This window comes from Haliaeetus leucocephalus, unplaced genomic scaffold, assembly GCF_000737465.1.
Source record: "Haliaeetus leucocephalus isolate CR32 unplaced genomic scaffold, Haliaeetus_leucocephalus-4.0 Scaffold140, whole genome shotgun sequence".
In the NCBI taxonomy this organism is placed as follows: Eukaryota; Metazoa; Chordata; class Aves; order Accipitriformes; family Accipitridae; genus Haliaeetus; species Haliaeetus leucocephalus.
The window spans coordinates 11,867,105-11,893,699 of NW_010972576.1; the positions used below are offsets into that span (position 1 = coordinate 11,867,105).

The 26,595-nt window shown below is 37.8% G+C and overlaps 1 protein-coding gene across 5 annotated transcripts in view; it reads right to left on the reverse strand.

The window, feature by feature from the left end:
• Positions 1 to 819: 819 nt before the first annotated feature.
• EIF4E (eukaryotic translation initiation factor 4E) overlaps positions 820 to 26,595 on the reverse strand; it is a 29,854-nt gene continuing 4,078 nt past the window's right edge. For all 5 annotated transcript variants that reach the window (XM_010586176.1, XM_010586175.1, XM_010586174.1 and 2 more), the window contains 6 exons: positions 17,386 to 17,492; positions 15,102 to 15,197; positions 12,987 to 13,050; positions 10,803 to 10,916; positions 8,125 to 8,264; positions 820 to 6,104 (listed from right to left, as the gene is read on the reverse strand). In XM_010586176.1, coding sequence (XP_010584478.1) covers positions 5,990 to 6,104; positions 8,125 to 8,264; positions 10,803 to 10,916; positions 12,987 to 13,050; positions 15,102 to 15,197; positions 17,386 to 17,492 — 636 coding nt within the window. In that variant the 3' untranslated portion in view covers positions 820 to 5,989. The remainder of the gene's footprint in view (positions 6,105 to 8,124; positions 8,265 to 10,802; positions 10,917 to 12,986; positions 13,051 to 15,101; positions 15,198 to 17,385; positions 17,493 to 26,595) is intronic.

Below are 26,595 nucleotides of genomic sequence, written 5' to 3' on the forward strand. Positions count from 1 at the left end.
ACCTCACCCCTACCCACCCCCATTTGTTTGTACAGAGAAGATACACTGCTACTGATGAATTAAGAAACTTTTTCAGCTTTTTATTTTTTTACCCAACTACTCTGGAAGGCATATGTCCCCACACGGCAACCTGCAGATATTTCTCCCTTGCCTTTAGGAAATGAACTCAAGGATGAATTTTCCAGGTCCAGGGAAACTTTGAAGCAGCATCTCCACCTCTGGGAGTCAGTAGTCAGCATTTCCTCACCACGCAGGAACACTCCCATTCCAAAAGCACAAGATGAACTCAGGCCATGTAGTGAAATCAGTTTGCAGCCGAGTCAAACATCTACTTTTGCATCCAAAAAATCTCCAGTATTAAGTCTACAACTGTGCAATGACACACCTACAGATAAGTTTCTTTCTGGCTTTAAAGCCCGCAATAGGTAGCACAGACAGACTAAAACCCCTCCTGCAAATTCAAGGTACTGTCTCCAGCTGTTTAACACCAATGGGGTGGCACAACTGCAACAGATGAGGTCCTGTTTGGAGATCACCTGCAATTTCCTGCTAGCTGGTACCACTAGACAAACATATTTAGACTACTCTTTCTGACTGGGGAAACTATAGCAAACAAGGGAAGAGCAGTCAGCGGTATTTTGGAATCATGTGACATCAGTTTTGTTTAGAACACAGCTGATCTATGGGTGAGCTGCAGAAGCCCTAGCTACACACAAACTCTAAACTGAAGAGTGAACACGCATTTCAAAGTGGTACCTTACTCATTTATCTTTGATTTGCATTTCTCTCCATCCCATACAGAGTCAAGAAGCTGAGACGTTCAGTTCCTCAGAAGCTTTATTTTCATTCAAGCTACAGAAATATAGTACCTTCCAATTTCCCATTATACTTTCTGCGTATTTGTACGGCTCAGGGCAAGATGCACTAGGATAACTACCCTGTACACAGAGGAAGATAAGGCTCAAAAACTAGCTTTACTTCAACGGGTGCCAAACCTTACCTATGAGGTTGGCTCCAATTCCTTGATAACATTAATAGGCACAACATAAGGAAAAAAGATTGATCTAAACTACCTCTTGTAAAGCAAAATCCAATAATTCATTACAGAAAGTCATCCAAAGAAACCTTTTAGAAATAACAAGTTTTCTACTTTGAAAAAAATAGAAAAGAGTCATTTTTGCTTTATATATGATATATTCACACACATACTTTCAAGTATCATTTTCACTATTATCATACTTACATGGCAAGAGATAAAGTAAAAATCCCATAAGCAGATTATTATACCAAAGAAGTCACACAGTCTTTATCTGGGTTTAGCAACACCTGGAATTCTCCATGGTATCATAGTGACCAAAAAAGCAGTGACTAGACTCAGAGTAATTTTTCCCTTTATTAAACATGTTTTAATAAGGCTTAAAAAGTATCAGGATTTAGAAAAATGTAGATGGGAAAAGTACAGACAGTCATAAACCCCACAAATTCACAGCTAAGCTTGTCACAGGCTCAGTACTAGCAGGGAATAAAAAGATCTGAGTTACGTTCAGTTAGCACACAAACTGATATCAACAGACTGACTTCAGCTAGGATGTTTTCACATTTAAGGCATCACACAAAATAACAAGTTAATGCTAGGAAGCGTAACAATCATCCTGTGCTCAGCCACAATTCACATTTAGCTCTGGACATCAGAACTTGCTTTATTTCAAAATAGGAAGGCTTAGCAGGGCATCCCATAGTCTTCTGGGAAAGTGCCAGGCAGCCACCAGGCCAGAGCAGAAATGACCATGGTTTTTATCACCAGGGAAGGAATTTACATGCTTATTAAAGGCTTTCCTGCAGTGCCAGAGCTGGACACCTGAAAACAAATCCTGGTGGAGTACAAAACTTTAAGAGCCAAAAGGCAGAAAGTCTGTTCAAGCAGCTACAGTGACAAGTGTCCTGCAGAGAGATCAAAATGGAAAGTCTTCAAGATTTAACAGCTTCTGGAGCTTTGAAATGATGATGGAGAGGTCCAGCAGGTGTATTCGATAGCCAGGACTGGGACTGGTTCCACGCTGCTTGCTAATACACTCTGCACTCCTGCTCACCAAGTGTAGTTTGGATAGACAGATACGAAATGTCTCAAAGTGAAATAGGTATAAACTACTTCCTTACTGGTGATGTCATTTTCATTTGTTTCTTGCCGAATATGAAAAGGCACAAGTTTTGCATAAAAACTTTATTGTAGCACCTAACTAAAACCTACTCACAAAAAAAAAATTCCAGAAACCATTGACTCTTAAGAGGGCAAAGTCATCTAAAAGTTAAGTGCTAGGCAGTCCGAAAGCTCTATGGGTTTAACTATGAAGCTCAACTATTTGGTTTAGTACTTCAGTGCAGGATGTCCTTAAAATCTAGTTTTAAAACCATCAGGCCCAGACTCAAAAGTAAAGCTTCTTGGAAACAAGGGAGGTCACAAATATCAAAGGGAAGATCCATGTCACTTCACTAGGCTGAAGTGCAATTTTTTTTGCTTTAGTAAGGGTCCCATGGAGTCCAGAATATTTTTTTCCAAGCATTTCTGTCGGGAAATATTCCATTAGGTAGGATGGAAGTTTTGAGCTCAGTCCAAGCTTTGCTAAAAGCTACTATTCCAAGTTCCCAGAATTTGGGTAACATTAAGTTTCCTGAGCTAGAGACAGCCTGAAACACAAGACAATGACAGTGCAGCAGGACAAAGAGAAAGTGACAGTGAAAAGCATTGCACAGCCCAAGACTTACAGTACACCCAGAAGCTGTTAATGCACAAATATTCCTCATCTGTTACCCCTTCTTCCCAGGCTATATTTTGGCACATTCTTACACCTCTTTGAACACAGCAAGTTTCTGCTTTCTTTCCTTGCTCTACTGGTTTTATATCATATAAAACCACTTCTGAATAGATGCTTCAAACTTTTTTTCTTTAGTCTTCTCAGGCTTACTAAAATTACGCATTGACAATGGCTACCCATTTAGTAAAGACACCGAATATTTTATACCAAAACTAGATGTTTAAATTTAAACATTTACTGCTTTTTTTTCCTCTTATGAGCCTGTAGCTGTTTTATTAATACACAGAATGGAGAGTTCTCAGCTTTCGCCCATACCATAAGAGCAGAAACAACACCATTATAATCAGAAGAACATTAGTATGCAGCACAAAGCGATTTGCAAGTTGGAGAAAACGAGGTTCATGGTCACTTGCTTCTTCCAGCAATGACGTAAAGGCATAGGTTCCATATTTGATAAAACAAGTCTGCCATTTAATTTTCACTCAAGTCTTCTAGAAACATAGCAATTCTTATTTGAGCAGTGAAGAGCCTCGAATCAACCTACTTGAAGGTTTCATATTACAGTGCAAGTCAGTTGGCTGCTTAAATAGGCTCAGGCTCAAAAACCTGAGACCGTATCAAAAAATATCAATCACTTTTCTAGATGAACAAAATGCTGCTACCCTGAACAATATTCCAGTCAGTCTTGTAGTGAAATTAAACAAAACCAATACTATGTACTTCTCAAAACAGCACTCGGGTTAATCTCAACACTCTTTACAAAAGGGCAGCACTACCTATGTTTCTGAATTACATTCATTTTAGTGAGCCTTCCCCCAGTCCTCCTAAATTACATACACCTAGACAATCTAATGTTACCACTCAGGAAACTGATTCATCTTTACCTTCCCATGCATACAAGCATTACTGGTTTATTCAGAAATATCAAAGCCTTTATAAACACTACGCAGCTTGAGGCTGATGATAGAGAACAGACAGTTTAGAGAAATTTAGTTCAAAAAAAGTTTACTTTAATTCCAAAGATGATTAGCTGAAGCAGTAAGCTGGAAAACAGGCAGGGACTGCTATATTCTACTATGAATGGTTCTCTATTAACCAAACCAGACTTGCTTTGCACACCTGCAGAATCAGGGCAGGCAACCAGTTACACCAGAATCCACAGAAACCAGCATACAAACAGCCTAATAGCTCTCTCCACATCCAACATCTATCCTGGTTAATGACCAATACTGAAGGCATAGTATCATTAGATATAGATGCCTACTGTAAGTGTTTCTATTAAACAGACATAAGAACAATCCAGAAGTTACTGTAGTACTTTTCGGTATAGTCTGATACACTATTTAAGACAGATTTCTGATAAAATGTGCAAGAAAGTGTTCAAGTCTATCTTAGCACATAGAAACACTTCAGTGCCTTAATCAGGCAGATTTAAAAGCCTGATTCAACTGAAGCATCACTGCCACAGTGACTAAACTTGCATTAAGGAGTTATCACAAAGATCAAAACCTCAATAAGCATCTGCCTTTAAGTTTAACTGAAGAAAGGCTACATAGCCCCAGCAAGATCTTAAAGTGCATCACACACTAAAAAATAAGAAATCAGTAATAAAGCATTGATTTTGCTGCATGCTCCCCAGTTAAAGAGTAGAAAGAAAAAGCCTCTCACATGGTGCTCAAAACAAGAAGTTAACTCAATGGCCTTCAAATTTTTCCCCCAATCTTGCAAGTCAAGCAAACTTACAGCTCCCACAGCAACTTCCAAGCCAATGAAAGCTTCATTTCATTATAAGACATACATAATAGCAGACTATCTAGATCCTCGTATACTTTTATTTTGTAGCCGCGTGCTAGTGCGCTTTACTTGTACTTCATACAGGAATTATATACTTAAAGTAGAATTACTCACTTAAGCGCTTTTAGTGTAGTTCCTACCTGAAACTAGATGGCTTTTTATGTACCCTTGAATTTCTTGGTTGGTATAAACCAAAGTCAAAAGAGAAACAATGCAAACCATGATCAATTAGACCAACCACTAAGAAAAAACAGTAGCCACATCAATATAATTTCACTTTGATTTAGGGTGCTATCTAATAGATTTATTAAAAGTTTCAACAGACTATAGCTCCAGACTTTATCTTTCTCGGAGGACACTACAATAGAAGCCACAGTAGAGACTGCCTTGTCACAAGAGGTACAAATACTTGCTGTATAGATGGAGAAATAAAAGGACAAATCTAGTTGTCTAAAAGACAATTCACTGTACACATTTTATTTACAGTTTTGTACACTGTCTTAATATGAATGGGACCGCTTTTCTACTTGAGCCATTTTAACCAAAGCAAAATAACCTAAGTAATACAAAGTGTTAAAATACAGCATAAGATACAAAAACAGACATACTATTTCTAGTAAGGAATGTAAATTATGGTGTTACATTAAAAAAAATCCACAATTATGTTTAGGAAATCACACAAACAGATCACTGATTTGACTGAAATGCATAAGTTTGTAGCAAAGCTTTGATGTTACAAAAAAACCAAAAAATTACCAAAGAATGCACAAAATTAATGTTTATTCCACCTTTGTCATATTCCCAGATTCTTCACCAAATGTTACATGAGCGAAAACAACTGAAATCAAAATATCACTAATGTTATCAAATAGGGAAAACAAATAAATTAATCTAGCAGCCATCAGCATAGGTTACAGCAAATATGATGCTGTATAAAAAAATTGCTAGAAAACTGTATGCACCATACTCTTTTCCAAACCAGCAATGTTACTGCATACAATGCAAATGTAAAACAGAGTAATTTCCTGCAGGTACAGAAATGCAACTTCTTTTCAGAATACTGTGGATAAACAATTTTTTTTTCGTAATAGTAATGTTTCTACCAAGCTATTACAGAGTGGGCCAGGAAAACATTTATGGATTCGGGGGGTGAAGTGTACTAAAATTCTGATTGGTAATGGTTACTTCAGCCAAAATAGAAAAAAATGAACACAGAAGTACAAGACAAAGGCGAATGAGACTTCTCACAAATCTTAGCAACACTTAGATGGAAATCAAATTTAAATGTAGTCCACTCTGCTTTTGAAGAGGCTTTGGTTCAGCTCCCAAATCTCGATTGCTTGACGCAGTCTCCTATGAAAGAATACTCAGAAGATGTCTTCTTAAACAACAAACCTATTTTTAGTGGTGGAGCCGCTCTTAGTAGCTGTGTCTGCATGGGACTGATAACCAATCACTATCTTTGGAGGAAGTCCTAATCTTTCCTTGTATACTCTCCTGGAGAAAAGAAACAGAATAACAGTTTAAGCAAAGCCCTTAGGAAGGAATTAGTAACAGGACAGCTGCTTTTAAGATCTGCTGACACCTTCATGAAAAATTGTTTCTAAACAGGCAACTATTTCTCAGGTATGAATAAAGGACTTGAAACAGGATTTTTCTAGCTTATTGCATCTAAAAATCAGCTTATAGTCCTGTATGAACAATGACTTACCATACAAAATAGGACAAGCTCTTGCAAAAAAATAATTAACAGGCCTACATAAATGTATAACACAGGGATTCTACTGCATTCATGTAGTATATCATTAGTATCAGCAAGCTATATTCCCACATATAGCAACAAAAGAACTATGAAGAAGTCATGGTCCATGATTCCAGAACTACTGAGATGATAAAGTCACCTGAACCAAACAAAACAGCAATTCCCTGGAACAGTTTTTATCATCACACACATCTCAGTTGCAGAGACTTGCTGTCTTTTCTTTAACTACTGATGGAAAGCTGACCCCCATCCCCTCAATTCATTATGGTACTGGTCAGGGGCAGCTACCCAACAGCAGCTTTAAGAAAAGTCAGCTTGGATCTTATGCCTTAAGAAAAAGCAGCAGCAGTACCCACCTTACACAGAGTGCTCCTTAGCAGAGTGAGATGCAAGCCACTAATGGCACTAGGCTGTAAGCTCTGACTACACCACAGAACAAGCCTGTTCAACTGCAGATTAACAAAACTACGTAAATTTTCTTTTTTTTAACCCTACCCTAATCATAATGGAGCAGTTTACAGAACCATAGCTTACCCCAATTTCAACTGTTAAATAAAAGCTTGATATATTGTCTTTGGAGTTATGGCAACATGAGAGCAGGTAGTCAGCGTAACTTACCTTAGTCATTGTGTCAGTCAGTTTGCAAAATCTTAGCTTTTTTACAGTTACATCTTAGCTCCTTAATTAATGTTAATACCATTCTAAAAATGCTCTCTGATGCCTACTAGGTTTGATATAAGGTTATTCTCTACTAGTAGAAGATGCATACCACAGTTCTGTTTATCATTAAACACTTACCTTTCAAGTCTGAACATGATTGCATAATAAAATTGTTAGTATAAGGCAGACCCCACCAGATTCTTAAAGGCCCAGATGACAAATGGGTCAAGAGAGCCACCCAATAAGTGAAAAACATGAGCAAGCTACTATGGTTGACAGTTAAAGTTTGGCCCAAGACAGATGTGCTAAGCTGGGAAGATAAATATTTTCATTGGTTTACATAGCTGAAGAGGCCTACAATGACTGAAATTAACAGCAAATAGTTTTGAAGCATCAATACTACCGCATAAGGAATCCACCAGCTTTAGCAATACTTGCTAAATAGCAGAGCACAACAGGCATTTTCCATAGTACAGACTCATGATCATCCGAGATGACTACTGTTGCTGATTGGAACGAAGACTATAACATGCACATAAGTAATCCATGAAACTCAGCATTATTTTGTTTGATTTGTACTTAGAGACAGAGAGGTAGGAAAACATCTGTAGAGTTTCACAGCACATCACTGTCGAGCTTTTTTCAAATATAAGGACATTCTTGTGAGCTTAAAATTTACAGCACCCTTCCTCTCTTATTCGTAAGCATCACTTTCCTAAGAAAAATCTTACCAATGCTCTGTTACTGACTACCCACCTTTACAAACTGGCATGTTGCAAGAGAATCTACACAATCTACAGGTGTTAGTTACAATGCCTCATTGTGAAATAAAAAAACTTTTGCCAAGATTTGTGTTCAATTCTTCATAATTTCTAAACTACAGCAAAGGTAGTGCAGCAGTACAAAGTAGTAACTAACATTAAGCCCACACAAAAAACTACACAATAACAGAAATAATTTGGCACTGAGTTACTTAAACCAGGGATACAGCTCTGCACAGCCTACATTTGCCTGAAGTGCATTATCCATCAAGTTAGCTGGCTTTAAATGCATTGTTACACTTCATATATTCAAGACACCAATCACATTACTTACCCTATATGCGTAACAGCATCCCTGTTTTCACATTCAGTTGTCCATATTGCTATTTTATCACCCTTAGTTCTAACATTAACAACAGCACCACATACATCATCACTGTAGTCATCAAACGACTCCCCAATAAGGCACAGCAGCTACAAAACAAAGATGAACTATTAAAAGTGGCAGTTCAAAGTCAGAATCCTGCTCCATAGGCAAACACTCAGTGTACATAAAGGACTGAATACTACATTTTACTGCTTATAGCCACTTGCCATACAGCAATCATTTTCTGTTTATTGCAGTATCTTCTTGAAGTTCCAAATGTTACAAGTGAACTTAAGCTCAGAGTTTTCCATCTCTGCTCCTGTCCCAACAGCTGCAAGTCCTAGCACAGTTGATCATTTATGTGGTGTTGCCTCCCACCCCATCCTCCCAATCCAAAACCAGGTAAGAATTAAAGGAATTTATTCTTCTTTCTAAAGTACATTTAACACAGGTAGACAAATCTGAAGTTTTAAGTGTTCACATTCATTATCTAGGAAGAACCTGTGAAGAACTATTTGGGCAATATGTCAGCTATGTAAGGTCCAACTTCAATTCTGAAGTATATCAATTCAGAGGCAAATCAGACTGCAACTTGAAAAGTGCTATCTAATGAAGCATTACTTCCTATCAACACACTCAGAAGCTTCAGAGTTCCCACAGACTGTAAAGTGGGAATCAGTCATCCTGAACAGTGTGTAATGCAAGGGCAACAATACAAGTAACACAAGATTCTTCCCCTGCAGATTTTTAATGAAGATGGGAATTGGCAAAGGTGGTATACTTCAGGAACACCACTTTGACTTAGGTGACATCCTAAGCATGTACAACATGCTAACTGTAAAAGTGATATTTAAAGTCTTCAACTTGCAACTTGTAAAACAAGCAATTTTCAGATATTCAGAACTGAGAACTTCTTGTGGTTAAGACAGATTAATCTAGTCCATGCTGAATTAAAAATTCTTCTGCACACTGAAATATTAATCTCCAAATGAACACTTGTTTACTTCACTTGCACAGTACGTTAAATACACTGCCATTACATTAATTTTCCAGAATCACTTACAACATTTGGAAATTCAAAATATTTGCAATTTTTTGAACAAAGCAGGTCTTTCAGTACTCGAGAGCTGCAAGGGCTGACTTCATTAAGGAAATATAAAAAGGACAAAGTGTGCTACTGAGTAAATCAGGTATAACTACACATACTTTAAGTGTTACACCCAATTGCAGGCTGCACACATTCACTGAGTAATGAAAGCCACAAATGTTTAAGTTTAAACCACACACAAACATTCAAAATATTGAACAGGCTTAGTACATACACAAGCAAAGATGACTACCATGCTCAATAAACACTACAGTCAAGTACATACTTCATGAATGCTGCACAAGAGGGGAAAAAAGTCTTCTCAAATGAAGTTTAGTTTACAGTTAACAGCAAAGATCATTAGATTACAATAAAAATTTGTTTCAAATGGGAGTGATAAAGGAAGTGGCTTTGATTTTTATTGGAGAAAGTTGGTTACAAATAATTACTAGAATTAGAAGCGACAGGGTTGTTTTAGAGCATATCCCAGTCACCTGGGTATTCGGGCTCCACACCATTGCTTGCTGCTAAACAAAAAGCTGAGCCCTCTAGTCTTAAGTCTGCAAAGACTATCTACATGTTTCCAATCCATATATAATGGCTATTAAGAATCAGAAGGACTCAAACAGGCATTTAGGTGGAAAAGCCAAATGCACACAGCAAGACATTAATTTACTTGTGCGGTCGTATTGCCTAGTAGTATAACACTCACAATCCTTTCTTCAAATCACTACTACAGTGACTAGAAAGATCCTAATAGCTCTGGTATTTTGGACACCTCTGCTTTGATCCTGAAAGCCGTTTCTTGCTTTCAAAGGGGTGCAATACTTCTTGCCTCTCACACAGAGAGATTTGGCAAGATCGCTTTGCATTGTACTGTCTGCAATCCATGCCCCTAAACCCCAGATCACACTAGACTGTTTTAGGCTATTCTGAGTCAGTTGCTAGACAGTACAATTGTATCCTTTTCTACAACATGTTTACTGCAACCCATATAATCTCTAGAAGTATATATACCAAAGAAATCTATTCCAAAGAGATAGAAGCAATGGAAAAAAGTATTTTTATAGTGTACATACAGGAAAGACTGCTATTACTTGCCTACCCTAGTGCTGAAATAAGTATAGAAAGAACAAAAATAAATCTGAAACTCCCTTGTTTCAGCAAGACCAAAACCTGAAAACTAGTCACTTGTAAGAGTATTTGTAAAACAAATTGTTACATTTAAGCACTTAAATTTGGGAGTTGCATTCAAGACAAAGTATTATTTTCCCAGTAGCTTCACAGCTATTCTGTACATTCCATAGGAAAAGGTTAATCTGTCCTGTAGAATTATCTCTATTGCTGCCCATTATAAGAAGGTATTCAACAGAATCCAACCATGTTGAGCATCACTATTGAAAAATGTTTCAAATACAGCCTGTCAAGAAAAACTTACAGGACACTGTGCTGCCAGGAAGTTAGAAGTCTAGTGTGGCACACAAAGAACAAACCAGTTAAAATACTAGATACGAATGCAAGATTCTTCATTTGCAACTTGTAAGGCCATAGTGCTTACTGTCTCTAGCCAGAAGCGATCAAGGTCACTTCGTCTCTGCTGTTTGTTTAGTGTAATTAGCCATCGTCCTCCTCGCTTGTTTTTTTCATCTTCCCACATGGGTTCAATCCCATCCTGCAAAGGACAGTCAGAAGTTAAATCAGACTTCACAGAATCATAGAAAATTTTGGGTTGGAAGGGACCTTAAAGATCATCTAGTTCCAACCCCCCTGCCCACTAGACCAGGAACACTTCCACAACCTCTCTGTGCAACCTGTTTCAGTGCCTCATCACCCTCACAGTGAAGACTTGATCTGTATTTTTCCTAAAGAATAACCACGAGGCCAGTGATAACTGAAATAGCAACTTAAGAAGAAAGTGTATAGTTTAAGATACATACCTGTCCAGAAATAGTGTCTCATACCAATATCAAAGTTCCAAACCAGCTTAACAAATGCACTCTCTCTAATGAATTTTTATTTTTACAGAAGAATCACAGCCCAGGCCAAAGTCTTGGCTACACAACATTACATACAAAAAACTGTGGGAAGAGGCAAAGTCAACCACCCACTTTGCCCTGTATGAAATGAGATAAAATTAGCAGCTACATTCTGGACTCCTTATTTTAAGTCTTGACTCAGTGCAACATTGGCCAAGTGCTTCACTTATGCATAAAGATTACTTTACTGAAACAGACACCCTTGGCAGCCTATCTCAGTGACTTCCTGCACACACAAGGTGAGAATAAGAGGGTTTCCATCTTCAGGGCCACAAAAATCAACACACCATTTAGAAGCAAGTTGCATTCTGATTCATGCTTTACCAATGGCCCTACGCTGAACTAAATTACTCCGGATGCGCTGATCCAGGAAAGTGGCCAGCTGCCACTCCCATATCCACCAGCTACATAGCCCTTCAGAAAAGTCAGTCATTAAAAAAACCAGGTAACTGTCTAGACAGAGAAATTCAGTTAAAAAACCTGTCTATTAAGAGTCAGACTACAGAACTTTGGCTGAAAACTAATTAAGTGTTCAACATGCAAGATGGAGTGGTGTCAGCTCACGTTAAATTTAACACCCTCACTGGCAGCTGCAGAGCTCAAACTACTTCATCACCTTTAAGAGGCACTCTTAGGAGGTCACAATTGAAGGACAACAGCAAGAGATTGCTCAGACGCCTGCAACAGTTGCCAATTCTGTACCTGTTCCATGCATGTAAATACTTAAATTATTGCTGATTGGTAATAGGCAAACACAGAATAGATACACAAAACACAAATTTAGGATTCATGCAAAAAATACAAGCATGATCCATAGATATCCTAACCTCTGAAGGGCGTACAGCTTCTTAAAAGTTTACTAGTAAGGTTTCTCAGTCACCTAAAATATCGTTACCTTCCCAAACCCAAGCATCACCACCTCAGGCTGCTGGGGTTTACAAACTACATCCACAGTCTACTGAGGAGTCCCAGCCAGTAGCTATGTTTTATAAGCAAAGGAGAAACCAGGCACCAGTAGTTAGGGGATTATTTAGGTATTTGAATCCAGAAAGGAAGCTGTATGTTAGAAGTACTTCAGAGAGGTTAGAATTTAATTTAGAGCTCCAGTTCTGATCTCCGCTCCAGCCAAGGCAGGATCTCATGTACACTTTCTCATCAGCATTTCCTTTTTGCTAGTTTGAACACTTCCTCAGCATCCTTTAAGTGTCAGTGTTGGGTACAATCTTCGATTTTATACATAAGTAATACAGCATTTAACCGGTGGTATAAAAATAATTGTAAGAACACTGTGCATCTGGCTAGTAGTGCTCATAAAGAATACTAGAGAACATTGTAGCCTCCCACAGAACCTGGACATTTTAACTCATTTCATGTCACACCAAGTGACAGAGCTGGAAAGTCTTTCATATTATAAAAATTGAGAATTATTTGCACAAACATCTCAAACATAGAACAAAAACAAACATAGTAACATTAAAACACTGTCTGTGAAGGGTGTTAAAGCAAGTACTTGCATTTTCAGAACTAGTGACAGCCTGATTTTCAAAGGGCATGTGTCTGGGACTTCCTAAAAAAATTAACACCTTTAGAACATTCCCAATTATGCTCCTAAATATCTGAAGTGAAATATTAGGACAGTGTCTTGCTTAGTCAGGAAACCATCCATCAACATCCATAACTGAAGAAAAAAAGGTTAGCAAGCATACCTTAAAGAGCGAGTAGTCACAACCAGGCATTAAATTACTAGAGAGCTGGATATGGTTGTATAAACTATTGGAGGGAAAAAAGTAGGATTAAAAACTAAGCATTATTTTAAGGTACAAAATTCTTGAAGAATTTAAGACATATAACCAAACAACATACAAAAATGAAAAAGCATTAAAGTTATTTCAGAAGCAACCCTATTTAAGTTTTTTTCAGCAGTATAAAAGCATTAGCTTTAAAATGTTCTGGGCTTAAAGCAGCAGAATGGAAACTGGTTTATGAACACTTGCTGGGTTCCTATACCAATGCTTCTTTTAAACCTATTTCTAACAAAGTTATTAGAAATATAACTCACTCAACTTTCATGACAACAAGTTCTGTGTGCATGTGTATTCTGTACATATGCATACATGGAATAAGGATAATCATTTATATTTATAAGGCTACTCTCTCTGCAGAGAAAGGTTTTAGATTCGACTTTGCTATTTAATACAATACTCTGAAGGCTGTAGGCCTGATAATTCAAATTGAAATAACGACTCAAAAGGCAAGAACAGATGATTGAAACAGCAAAATATAAAATATATACTCTGAATTAATTTACAACTATGCAATTCAGAGAAAAAAAAATCAAAGCAGTACATACTGTCTCCTCCTCTAGCAAGAGGATAGACGCTTTTTTTTCCTGTACTGTTAAGGTCAGACTTCAGAAAAAGACCTGCACATATCACAGTAACCTGCAGTCCAAGACCAACTAACATTCAGGCATGGTCCAGCACCAAAAAGGAAATGAATTACTGCAATGTTCTAACAATTAGAAATCAGGCATAGGAGTTTACAAAGCCAGTTACAGATTTACCAGCTTCCCTCCTTTAAGTTTACCTTAACAATATTTTCTCCCTAGAACAACACACCTATTTCCCACTCTGACCACAATGGAGGAATAACTTCTCAATTGCTTGGGACTTATTTTATACCTTCACTGCAGACATCTAGATCAAGCACTTCTTTTAATTACACAGACTATCTTGGTTATAGGAGCTCAAAAAACTTACCCTTAAAAAACTTTTAATAGTGAGCTTCAAACAATTTAGCCACCCATCACACACCCCAAGACTGCAACTACTGTTCACTAAACCGTTAGTCACCCCCACAGTAGGAACGGGAAAGGTGGTTACAAGCACAGAATCCTATTCCCCTCCCTCTGACAACTGCACTGATATACACTTGTTCAACATTTTCAGTATCTTTATTTCTTCCCTGTCAGTGCTAATGGGTCACTGATGGATCTTAATATTCCACTAAAGACACCATCTCTCCTTCACTGACCACATCCAAAAGAAGTTATGCAACAAAAACCTTAAGAACCCTACCACTCAATGTAGCATGAAACACTAAGAAAGATCAAATACATAATGCGGTTTTTTTTCACCCTCACTTTCATGCCACTTGAATTTTCTCTGTATTTCATCATTATGGCAGGCAAAATCTTCCAAGTAAGCCACCTGAATTTGACTGAAGCAAGTGTTCAGAAAGCACAGGCCTACCTTCAAAGGCTTTGTCATTGCTATTTCAGTCTAACTGCTTTTGCAGCCCTTCAATTTACAATGAAGGTAGTTTCTTCTGTAGCTTCTAACAAACTTCTTTCAGGGATGCCATTAATCTGCATCAATCTCCCAAGTACCATGCTCCAGATTCAGGCACTCTTGCACATTTGAAGCTGTCTGAGAATTTAATCAGCTAGCAAAATTTGGGGCCAAGGAAGTGACAATCAGTTGGCTACAAGAATTTACAAATTCATGTTACTATGAGATAGCTACTGCACAAATACAGTTTTCTACATGTATGTCATGTACATATGAATATAAGCAGTGTTGCAGTGTTAACAGCAAGAAAAATTGCATTTAAAGTATGAAGAACTTCTCCAATCACATTTTCTTCAAAGGTTACATTCTACTACATTCTGAAGAATTGGTTAGACCTCGCCTTCAATTTTGCAAACCTTTCATATTACACCCCAAATTTGCAGTTAGAGTACTTTATGGTTTTTTGACTTTGGCATAAGCTTTTCCAACATATGCCAGGATTATTACACAGACTGAAGAATCTTTACTTACGCCCAAAAATCTTCAACAGTATCAAACTTTGAGATAAGACGAAGATTTGCTTGCCAAGTTTTGCTCTTGTCATTTTTAAAAAACCAGAGTGCCCATCTAAAGGAAAACAAAGTAAAATAATATCATATAGAAATTAAAGTATATTAAAAATATAATTCATTATTTGTATTGTTATATCCAAACTAATTGCAAGCCTTAAGATCAGCATGGAAGTCAGTTTTCATCAATAAGCTACATGAGAAACTTAGTTCTCAAATATAACTCTTTGCAGATCAACAATATTTGTGTTCTCATCACAACAATCATGGCAGACTTGATGAACCCATTTAGGTAAATATTTTAAATAGTTTTGGAACATTTCTAAGACTCTTAACCTCTAAGCCTCAGATGTTTCTGCTTGCTGCCCCAGCTAAACTGCAATCCCCTACTGCAAATAACTGATTACAGTCTAAACCACCACCAACTATTCAAACTAGGAGCACAGCTCCCTTTCCAGTAATTTCCTTGTAAAGGTTACAAAAGCTAATTATATCACTCCAAAGCTATACGTGACATGAAAGTTCCCCAAGCACTCACATACTAGGAGAGCATAAATTTTAAAAGGGAAGCTGCATTAAGCTTACTAACGGCAACAATTTTAAACAAAACCCCACCAACTTTGTTTCAAGTTTTTAAATCTGCATATATAAAGACAAGACTAAATGACAAATTTTCCATCCAATTTTCTTCATCATCTCCACTGAGTAAAAATCTCAACACATAATATAAATAGAACCTTTCACACAAAAATGTTCTTTCTGGATCTAAAAAGCATCATTTAAAATGCTGGAACAGGATACCTGATGAGGCATTTAACCAAACAGGCTTATTTTTAATTCTGATAGTTTCAGTAGTGTTGAAATCACTCAGGTTAGCACTAGAGTAGATTTATCTCCTCACATCAGAGTACTCTAACTCACCAGGTGTCAATCTATTGTTTTGAGACCTTACCCAACATTTCAAACCTCATTTTAGAAGTTTACTATTTTCTAGTAATAGCCCCACTACCACTTGTAAAGGAGTGTCAGCACCAATTTAATCAAAGAGTTTAAAGGAAAAAGAGGAAGGACAGAAGAAGTTGAGAGAAAGACAAGGGAAAGCAGGATGCACACAGCATACCACTACAGTGCAGAGTGGTCTTCCACACTTGCTCAAAACTTAGAAAAACAGTAAGGTGCCACTTGGTAAAAGGATTCCTTTGGGGCAGCATCTACCTACCAACATCAAGTACTGAGCATTCCACATCAGCTCTTCAGCTTACTTGGAGAAAATGACTTCCTAACTGCTCTTTTTGAAGTACAAGTATGCTGCTGGAGTAACTTTTGTGCACATTTAAAGGAATTCAACCTATAAGCTTATAATACCTGTACTGCAGAAAGGTAGTTCAAGTTGAGGTTTTCAAGTACAAAGCTTCTTGTTAAAGTCCTCATTGTCTGTATAGCTCAGTAAAAACCTGAGCAGTAGCTTTTAAAGACATACCTGGTTTTGCACACTGAAGACAGAATTTAGTAAGAGGGCTTTGATTTTTCAGTAACTTTTCTTAACTATACTTTTAACTACTGCTCCATGTTTTTCTTGTTAAACAAGAAAATTTAAGTGCCCTACAGTTTTTTTTTTAGTGACATTGGCACAAATGTGTGCATTTGCACTTTACAGGGTTTCTTCTGCTGTGCTTCCTACACATAATGAAAACAGTATTACTGTAGACACCAACCACTCATATGACCAAGTCTAGTAAGCTCTTTGGCTGATTAGCACAGCTTCTACTACTTTCAGTTCCAAACAGGAGGAAAAAAAATGGTAAGGTATGAAGAAGTAAGACTCTGATAAGAAATAAGTCTTTGCCACTGGCACCTTAATTGCCCAAAGTACAAGGCAGAATGGAAGGTTTTCCAGTTCCGCTTGGCAGCAACTTCATCTCAGTGTCTCTTAAAATACACCAGACAAAAGCAACAAAAGCTCTGCTTGCCTCCAACTAAAAGCAAAGACATGCTCTTTCCAATTACCTGGCTGCATTATGAAAATCTGTAGAGATTTTCAGCTTCTGTAACAATCCTATATGAAAAGGCTCAAAATTACAACAGGATCAGATTCTATTTCCTCTGCAACCTCACTGCAAAAATCTTCAAAAAAAAGAGAACTCTCAAAATGCTGCCAGAAAACATCAGGTAAACAAGAGAGCTGTAAAGCCACAGGCATTCTTCCACCTTTGGTAAAGTCACAATCATGCTTCTGTACTGTTTACCTGTTCTGTAGTGGATGCTTAATATACTGTTCAGGGCTGGCAACCTCCTGACTAGGTGCTGGCTCGGTTTTCTCCTCTTCTGAAGGCTGAGGGTTGGGAGTGGTTTCCTGTTTGAAGAAAGGAGTTATTAATACGTTCCTTCTCAATTTTTATTGAAGTAATTTAGTTCTCTGAAGTAACTTTAAGAAGGTTGAAGCTAAGAGTTCCTCTAATTCATCTTGGACTAGGGGCCCAAATCACATCATGGAAGCACAAGCTGCATCCCTTCATTCTTCAACCTCTGAACGGGTCCTACAAGAAATACTAACTGCAGGAATTCACATTCTGCTGTTCAGTGATTTGCTTCCCATGTCATTTGTTTCCAGAATGGTTTACTTAACATACTTGTCTTATTTTGAAACAGTTCCGAGAGTTCAGAAATACAAAACATGCTATGTTCTCTAGAATATGCATGTCTAAAAAACTAATTTCCAGAATAATAATTTCAGACGGAAAACTTATCAGTTTCTGACAAAGCATCATTGGAAACAGATGTACAGGCCCTGTTTATTTAGAAAAATCTGTTACTACAAGTAGGACACATGCCTACAATTCTCAGGTCCAAAATCAGCTATTACAAGCAGCTAGAAACCAAACCAGTAAGTAGTTATCTTCTTATTTGCAACATTACTACTAACAAAGCTTCAGGCACCAAACAGCAGAATTTAAACACATACCCGTTCTCAAGTTTCAAACTCAAATAAATGTAATTACACATTTACCACAGATTAGACCGATTCCAAGTATTATTTTTTCAAATCTCTAGAGACAGTGCTACAGATGTCAAATATACTTAACACAAAGCAGTGAAATAATATATTCAGTAGTAAAATAATATATTCCCTTTGCATCCAAGCCCCCTCAAGCTTGTCATTCAGTTCTAGAAGCCACTGTGTCAGGTTTGAAATTCTAATGCCATTCCTTCAAACCAGGCAACACAAAGCTTCATTGTGAGGCCAAGTGTCCCCGCCAGTTACCACCATCTCTCCCTAATCTGCAATCCATGCTAGAATATTAGAGACAAGGAACGAGGACTATAGCTCATTCCCTACAGCTAACACAAAAATGCCTGTACAACTGACCCTGTGAAAGAAAAAGCACTTCAGTAATATAAACAAATACTAACTACAGCAGACCCAAAGACTCTAGACATTCCTAATGCAGCAATACAAAAGTAGTACTTAAATTAAACTTTGTGGTCTTCAGAGAACAAAGCAATGTAGGGGTGGATTAAGTAACAGTAAGTAATCTAATTAATGGAACAGTTTACTTCACTCTTCCATGTTACTCAGTTTATCATCACTAAAGCTGCTGAAAAGTGCAATGGATCTGAAGTGGTAACAGAAACACTGTTTAACTGTTAAGTCCCAGCTGGCAAACTCTTCTGATAACACCTAAAGATCCGTCTTAATGGGGATTTTCTTTTCATTATCAAAATATTTAGCATTATCAAGCATGATGCTATGTTTTACTTCAGAGAAGTTACATCTTTATGCCTGAAAATAATTAAGTATGCTTTAGTTTAACAGCTCACCTAGAAAAAAAACACCCCTCAGTTCTAAAGCTAATTTACATCACATTTAAGAATGCTTTCATATGCTCCCACGTTCACAGGGAAAAGAACTGAAATGCAAAGGGGCAGTGACAACTAGGCTACTGCTTTGATTTACACAGTACAAGGGGAAGTTAGTACAGTTTCCTGCCTCTTAATAGAAGTAAATGCTTTCTGAAGATTCCCTAATGTGGAACATTACTGACAAACCCACAGAAGCAGTGTTGAACAATCTGTCAAATCTCCTTCAGTGTAATACTATAGAAAGCTAAACAGATCTTCAAAAAACCTATTAAGTACTTCAAATTCTATCTAGAATAAAATTTCTAATGTTAGCCCCATTTATTTTTAAGTTGATGGTATCAAATACACACCTTTCCCTTTAGTCACATTCAAGAACCCCACAGAACAAATTAAGATGGTCAATGCACAGAGGCTGTAAAATACATTAAAGAAGCATTTCAATATTTCCTCCTCCAAGTTATCATTTCTATTATACTACAAAAAGCCAAGTACAGACAACTACAACTTAAGTGTTGCCCTCCTTCAGGGACTTCTAACTAGAAGAGTTAGAAATATTACATGTGCAAATACAATGAGCATACAAGAAAAATCTTGCTGATATTTTGGAATTAAACTAAGCACTATGTTTTGTGATAAAACTTGCTTTCATTCACAATGCTCTGCAGTTATGACATCTAGTATTTACAATTGATTTACAAATGCTATTACACTAAAGATTTTTACATCCAATAGACTCACCCTTGACAAATGCAGAGTATCTTCCAAAAATAATTTCATTTGAGTATCTCATTCACATTTGCTCAGCAAATAGCTTTCAATATACAGAGAGCTAATCCTAAAGTCTCCCCGGTCAGTCTTCCAGAAGTATTGTAACTACACAAACTGGAAGAATCAATACAAAACTATTGAGCACATGCAGGGCTATGCCATTTCATAACTTCTAATACAAGACAACATCAGGAAGGATTAAGGCAGCACCTCCAGACCATTCAGAAAAATAAAATGCAATGAGTCTCAATACCTGCCCAGTATACCAATGGCCACCCTTCACATAACTACGTGACAATCCATTTCTGGACAAATGGAAGACATCTGACTCAGCACAAACATTTTAGTTAAGTCACCACAGTAACAAGTCCCTTAAGATATTTTGAAAGCTACCTAGCATTAATGAAACTCAGACTAACCATTATTTCAAGCTCCTGCCCAAAACAGTAGTACATGACAACTCACCTCCAAGGCCCAGCTATGATCTTGACCCAGGGTTATGCCACTCCCCTCAAAAACTAACCCAGACAGATTTTTTTTTTTCGCCCAGTACCAGGCTGCCCATCAAGGATGGGTACAGCTGTACACACCAGAATAAACCTGGAAAAAGGTGTAAAGTTGGAAGCAGAGCTTATTACCACAAAACAGTTTCCTGGCTGGTCTCAGACAGAAGCCTAAAGGAGCTTCTTTTCACTGCCTTTTATTTCCCACTGCCATCAGGGAAAACAGAAAAAGGCCATTTTCATTTTTGGCTGGTTAATCATATCAGCTCCCATTTCCTTTCATCTTACCTTTATCTCACTATTCTGACCACCAAGCTAAAGTATTTGTATACCAAAGCACTCTTCATTATTAGTCAAATACAAAGTATGTAAGTTCACTAATTGCCATTCAAAGTCCATTTCTTGTATCCAACCTCTTTCCAGCTACTGAAATTCTACCCCAAAGCACAAGCATGCAGGTTTTAAAAGTTCCTGTAAATACAACATGAATTAAAGTTATATCATCCACATTTTACCAATTCACATCTTGAAATCTTGCTAAGTTAATAGTGTAACAATTGCAAAGTTAGACTGTCTCCACCAGCAGTTTCTAGACTACTAAATTTAAAATCCTTTGTAATAATTTACTATTGCTCATAACCAATGCATTCTTTAACCTAAAATTGACTTTGTGTCTACTATTAAACAAAGCCACCACTGGGTTTGCTGCTTTTAAAATAGATGTAATAAAAAAAGGGTAGTATTACCAGATAAACTGGAAAGCTTCACATGGCCAATCCTACTCCTCATACACAAGACAGCACATAATTAAAAGTGACATTTATTCAGTACACACGTGTTTTTTGATGTAGGAATCAGCTTGCAGAAGTCCACAAAACAATTGCCTACTCAGCATTTAATGACTGTGCATATCTGCACGTTACTTGGATTCTGACACTTGCAGATTTAATTAGCGTTATTTATTCTTTCTCCACAGCACATAATGACCAACATATCAAAGGAAGGTGTGTATGTCACCAGGACAGGAAACAAATACCACTTACAGTAAAAACTGCTTAATCAGGTTTGACTATTGAAGAGAACAACTAGCTTGACTAGGTTTCACAGAGTGCTGTCAGGTGCTGCCCAGGCCACATCCATGTCCTCTAATTGTCTACAGAAGTTGTTTAGGAACTCCAGTTGAGAGAACACAACATTTACGTCCCAAAAGGATGTAATGTAGCACTGTCGTGCTTTTTTGGTGAAAGTAAAAAGAATTAATTAGTGGAAGAGGCTTCCAAAGTTTTCTTGCATTAAACCAAAATAAGTTCATTTTTGAGAGTTTCTACCTTCTTTTCTAGGGTTTCCAACAAAATGAGAAAACTGCATGTCCCAGTTATCAGATGTCTAAGGAAAAAGCATGTCAACTATCTGCTGGTCCTTATGCTTCTTGCAGATAACTGCTACTACACTACAGTTAGGGTAGCAATTCACAAGGCACAAAAATCAAGAGCTATTTATTTAAAAATATTCTGGACAAAAAAAGGATTTGAGCCCACCCACAAGCAAGTATTATGTGCTGTAAGAAAACAAACCAAGTGATGATCTGATATGCAACTCTGAGGAATGAATATACAGAGGTAAAAATCATACATAGTATGGGTAATATCAACTGGAAGAGAAGTACCAAGAGCCACCTGTTACCAATTAAACAGTGTTAAATAGCTTTCCAGACACCAGGACAGAAAAATTTTCTAGGCATGACATAACAAGGCCTAATGCAGAGCAGCTATCCTCACTGCATGCATTATTACTTAGAACACCACAGATTTTTAGAAAGGTATTCACTATTAGAACACAAACATGGGACATAATTTTAACTGAGTGACATCCCACCAAATTAGAATAGAAATGCAAAACATGTACAGGAACAAAAGACTGAAGTAGAAGAGTCACACACTTCCTCCAGGGTCAGACAGGCACACTGTTCTTTTAGGAAATAGAATCTCAGGTTTTAAAAGATGCAAAGAATATTTACAGCCCTTTTGACTTTTGAAAAATGGGTTACTTGAAAGTACCCTTCAGATTTTCAACATTTAACTTGCAACCTTATGACTACAATTAGCAAACAAGTTACAAGGTATATCAAAATACTGCACTATCTTTGTGGGTTTTTTTCTAGCTGCCTAAGCAGGCTGCCCTTGCACTAGCACTTCTCACCCCAGTCTGCATTCTGCTGCCTCCTTCGCTACTGGAACATGAAACCTACCCATGGGATACGATGACTTTCCACATCTAACATTGTTAGTTCTAAGGCATTCTGACAAGAAAACAAAAACTTCCCAAAACTGCTGAGGAGAACAGTTCAGATGACTGGAGGAACAAAACATCTCTGATCTCCCCGCACACTTCTACACAATAAACACAAAAGCACTGCAAATTACTGCAGGTATACTGAGCCACTCATACAGCCAAACATAGTATTTTACACCAGCTGAAAAATTGAGACACATTCAATCTTCAGAAGAGAATTAAAAAAAAAAGTTGTATAATGTACGGATGCTCAAGAAGTCAGTCTTCAACCAAAAAGATAAAGTACTGGACATACTACTGGTATGCCTGATTATTGTGAAGCATGTGATGTACACGAGCTACTTTGATAAACAGCACTGAACATGAGAAAAACTGACCACAATTTAAAAGTTTATTTGTTTAAACAACTGCTTTGCACACTTAGGAAAAAAAGTCTTTTAAACAGTTAAATTTTTTCTGCCTTACATTCACTATGTAAGAATCAAGGACAACTGCCACTTTCAGGCAGCTAACGGAACACTTGTATTACACAGCACACTTAGATGTGTGGATCACACACTTAGTACCTTCATAACATGAACATTTTAAAGAGGAATAGGTTTTAGGATTTTAAGAAATGAGTGACTGCTTTAAGTTTCTATGTTATAATAGTCTCTAAACTTATACCTAACCTTGACTTTAGAATATTTCAAGTGAAAGACAAATTTGAGGAAAAAGTCACATTAATTCACTTCTAAACCCTTCATTTCTCTTTCACAATGCAGGCTCTCTACCAGCATCCCTCATTTGATTCTCCCCTCTATCCCCTCAAAATTCACACTGATCTTTACAAAGCTGCCAGAAGGGTCACAATTTCTCATCAAAATTTCCCACATACCTCCACACCTGTGGGTAGTATCAGTAAATAAAACACAACTCAGTCTCATATGCTATTTTAATGCACTACCTCGAAATAAGCTTGAGATTTTTTACAGTGTGAAATGTAATTTTTTAAAATTGCTTTCAGAAAAATGTTTATCTCAAAAATTTACAAGTTGTCCAACATCCTCCTCCTCTCTGAGGAAGCTTTGTATTCAGTCAGAAATGTAATTTACAATTCAAAAGTTTATGATGGACATTCTCAATTACTAAACAGCATGCAAGATACATTTATCATGTATCATTTCAGAAAAATGCAAAGAGCAAGCAACTGTGTACACAATACTACAGCTGAATACTATACTCATTTCAACCATAGCAGGTCACTGACTATATTACGACAGAAATACCTAGTAATAAGAGTTAAGTCCAAAGTTGAACATGGCCTGCACTGAATTTACATGTTAACTGCCTGTCAGTAACACAAAAGAAATACCTTTCAGCCTACCTTGAATTTTAGGAGCCGTTTTGAACTTTCCAGAATTTCAAGACCCTACACCACTATGTTTGTAACCCTTTGAAATAATACTGTTTCATTTAAAGAAAGTTTAGAGTCCTACCTACTGATGATTAGCTGTTTAAACAAGCATTTTTCACATTATACGCAAGTGAAGTTTCACCCATGTATCTTAAAATGCAGAGTTAAATTCACAAGAACTGCATTTGCGCAAGTGTAACAGTAACTGTCATGAAGCAACAAATAAATAGAAGAACCACAATGCCCATTTCCAATTTAAATGATGAGGGATCAGATGCTCACATGTAAGTTACTTCCACACGATTTATACGCACCTAAAAGTTACAGGCTTTGTGTGGCTACATTTTAAAGTCACCTTTGGTAAACTACTGTTTACTAAAGCCTTACTATTGGTTTTGTTGTTGACTTTGTGGACTTTTGTACAGTGTTATCTGCTCACATTTAATCCTCAAAGGCTAAAACGTGAGCACACTCTAACAGGACACACTTCTGCATATTCTCACAAATTAATCTAGAACAGTCTTGAAAGAGAAACAATCTGGATAGCACAAGAATAACCAAGAGTTTTAACCTGTCCATGTTGCAGAGGTTTAAGTTTTTCCTGCAGTAGGGAAGTAAACCTCTGTGCAACAGGTCTATATTTACTTAGAATAATCTTGCTTTTCTTAGCAACTTCCATGGGACTCTCTACAGTACCCTACACTCAAGTTTCAATATTCCTACAGTTTCAAACATTTTTTCTGGCCTCTTAACAAGACTTAAAATGCATGTTATATTTGACAGCATGGAAGTAGTAGACACATCACTGATTTTAGTAGGAACCTACATTAAAAAAAAAAAAGACAGTGTCAGTCATGTTTTGCATTTCCTGAGACACATTTTCATACTAGGGAAGCATCGCAGATGATGACTCTACAAACCCAGGTCCAAATTTTGAAGGCCAGCAACAGAAAGGCTTCCCTGTGATCAAGAAGTAAGCCAATCCCTAACCACACATACAATTAAATTGTTTAATTGAAAAGCACGTAGTATTTCTACAACATTAAGCATCTATGACCTCAGTCACTATGAAAGTCTAACTTTAAGCTTTGGTAGGAGAAGTGTGAGCCACCTAAAAGAACAATAAGCAAAAATTGTGTTATTTATATAAATTTGAAAAGCTGATATTTGTTTTCCTGAGCAGACTTCAACTACGGCAGAACATCCAACAACAGCCTTACTTAAACTGTTTAAGTGTTGCCCTATCGTCCACTTTTACTGGCTCAGCACAACTGTTTTGTCACTGCATGGTGAACTGGATCTGGGAAACCAATCTTGCTGGCAAATGGCACGGCAAAATCAATTGTTTATTTTTGTCTAAATTAGGCCCCAGATCTAGCTCAACATACAACCTCAGGCTTATGTAAGAACAATGGAGAGAATGGTGCAGAGACAGGCTTATGCCAGCACCCATGCCTTTAGAGTAATTCCAATTTCCAATGGCCATCAGTATTACAGATTATGTATCACAACCCCTGCTAAACTCCACGGTCATCACAAAACACTGAGCTGACAGGAAGCTCTCATCTTCAGATATGTGGGCTACAGCTCAGAAAGATCAGCTTTTGGATGGGAAAACAAGTGTTTAACACTGTGGCTGGAGAACACGGAAATGGTGCTGCTGGTGGTCCAGCTCACTGCCTTAACCACTGACATTCTTCTTGTTCAGAACTGATAGTCATGCAATTTATGAATGCTGACCGATTTCAATCTCTTCCTTGTCAGTAAAGGTGAGGTGGGTTTTTTTTCTTGTTCATGGAAGAAAACCGTAAGAGGACAATCAATGTCCCTTACACAAAAGGGTAAAATTAATATTTATTTAAACACAGCAAAGTGATTTTCAGACTTAAATATTTTTTGTCTAACCATTACAAAGCCTCTCCAAAGTATGCACTGGCTACTTACTCACAGTTGGCAAGCAGCAGCAATAAACTAGCCCTCCTTAATTTTCTCATTTCCTTGAAACCCTAATACACAGTCTTCTGCTGTCCACTCCTCATGATACACAAGCATGCGGGATTAGAATAACAACTATACTTGGCCCACTTCCAGCTGCTTCAGTTCTCCATGGAAGTGCAGGCTGGGACGAGGCTTATAAAATAGAGCATAATATCACAAACATAACTTAGTACCTAGAAAAAGAAAAAAAAAAAGTACTTAATTACCCTGAAAACGACGAAAAAGCTCGAGTAGAGACATCCTTTTGATCCGGGAAGGTGACATAACCGGAAAAAGCCAATTTCGTTTGCAACACGCCTCGAGTCTTACCCGTCGCACCGTTTTCTCGCTTCAGCCGCCAAACTGCCGGGCAGCGCACCTCCTCCCTTACAGATCCGCACCTCCGGGAAGCGACCCCGCAAGCCTCCCACTCGCCAGGCCCCTCTCCCCGCAGGCTCCCTGCCTGCCGTCAGACGAGACCTTCGCCGCTCCCCGGCGGCCGGGAGGGCGCTCGCCGGCCGGCCACGAAGAGCCGCCCCCCTCGGCGACCGACCGGCGAGTCTAACCCACCCGGCCTCTCCGGGCGGAAAGCAACATGGCCACCCCCACCGCGCCACATGCGCCGAGCAGCCGCCCGCCAGGCGGCCGGGCCGCCTCTC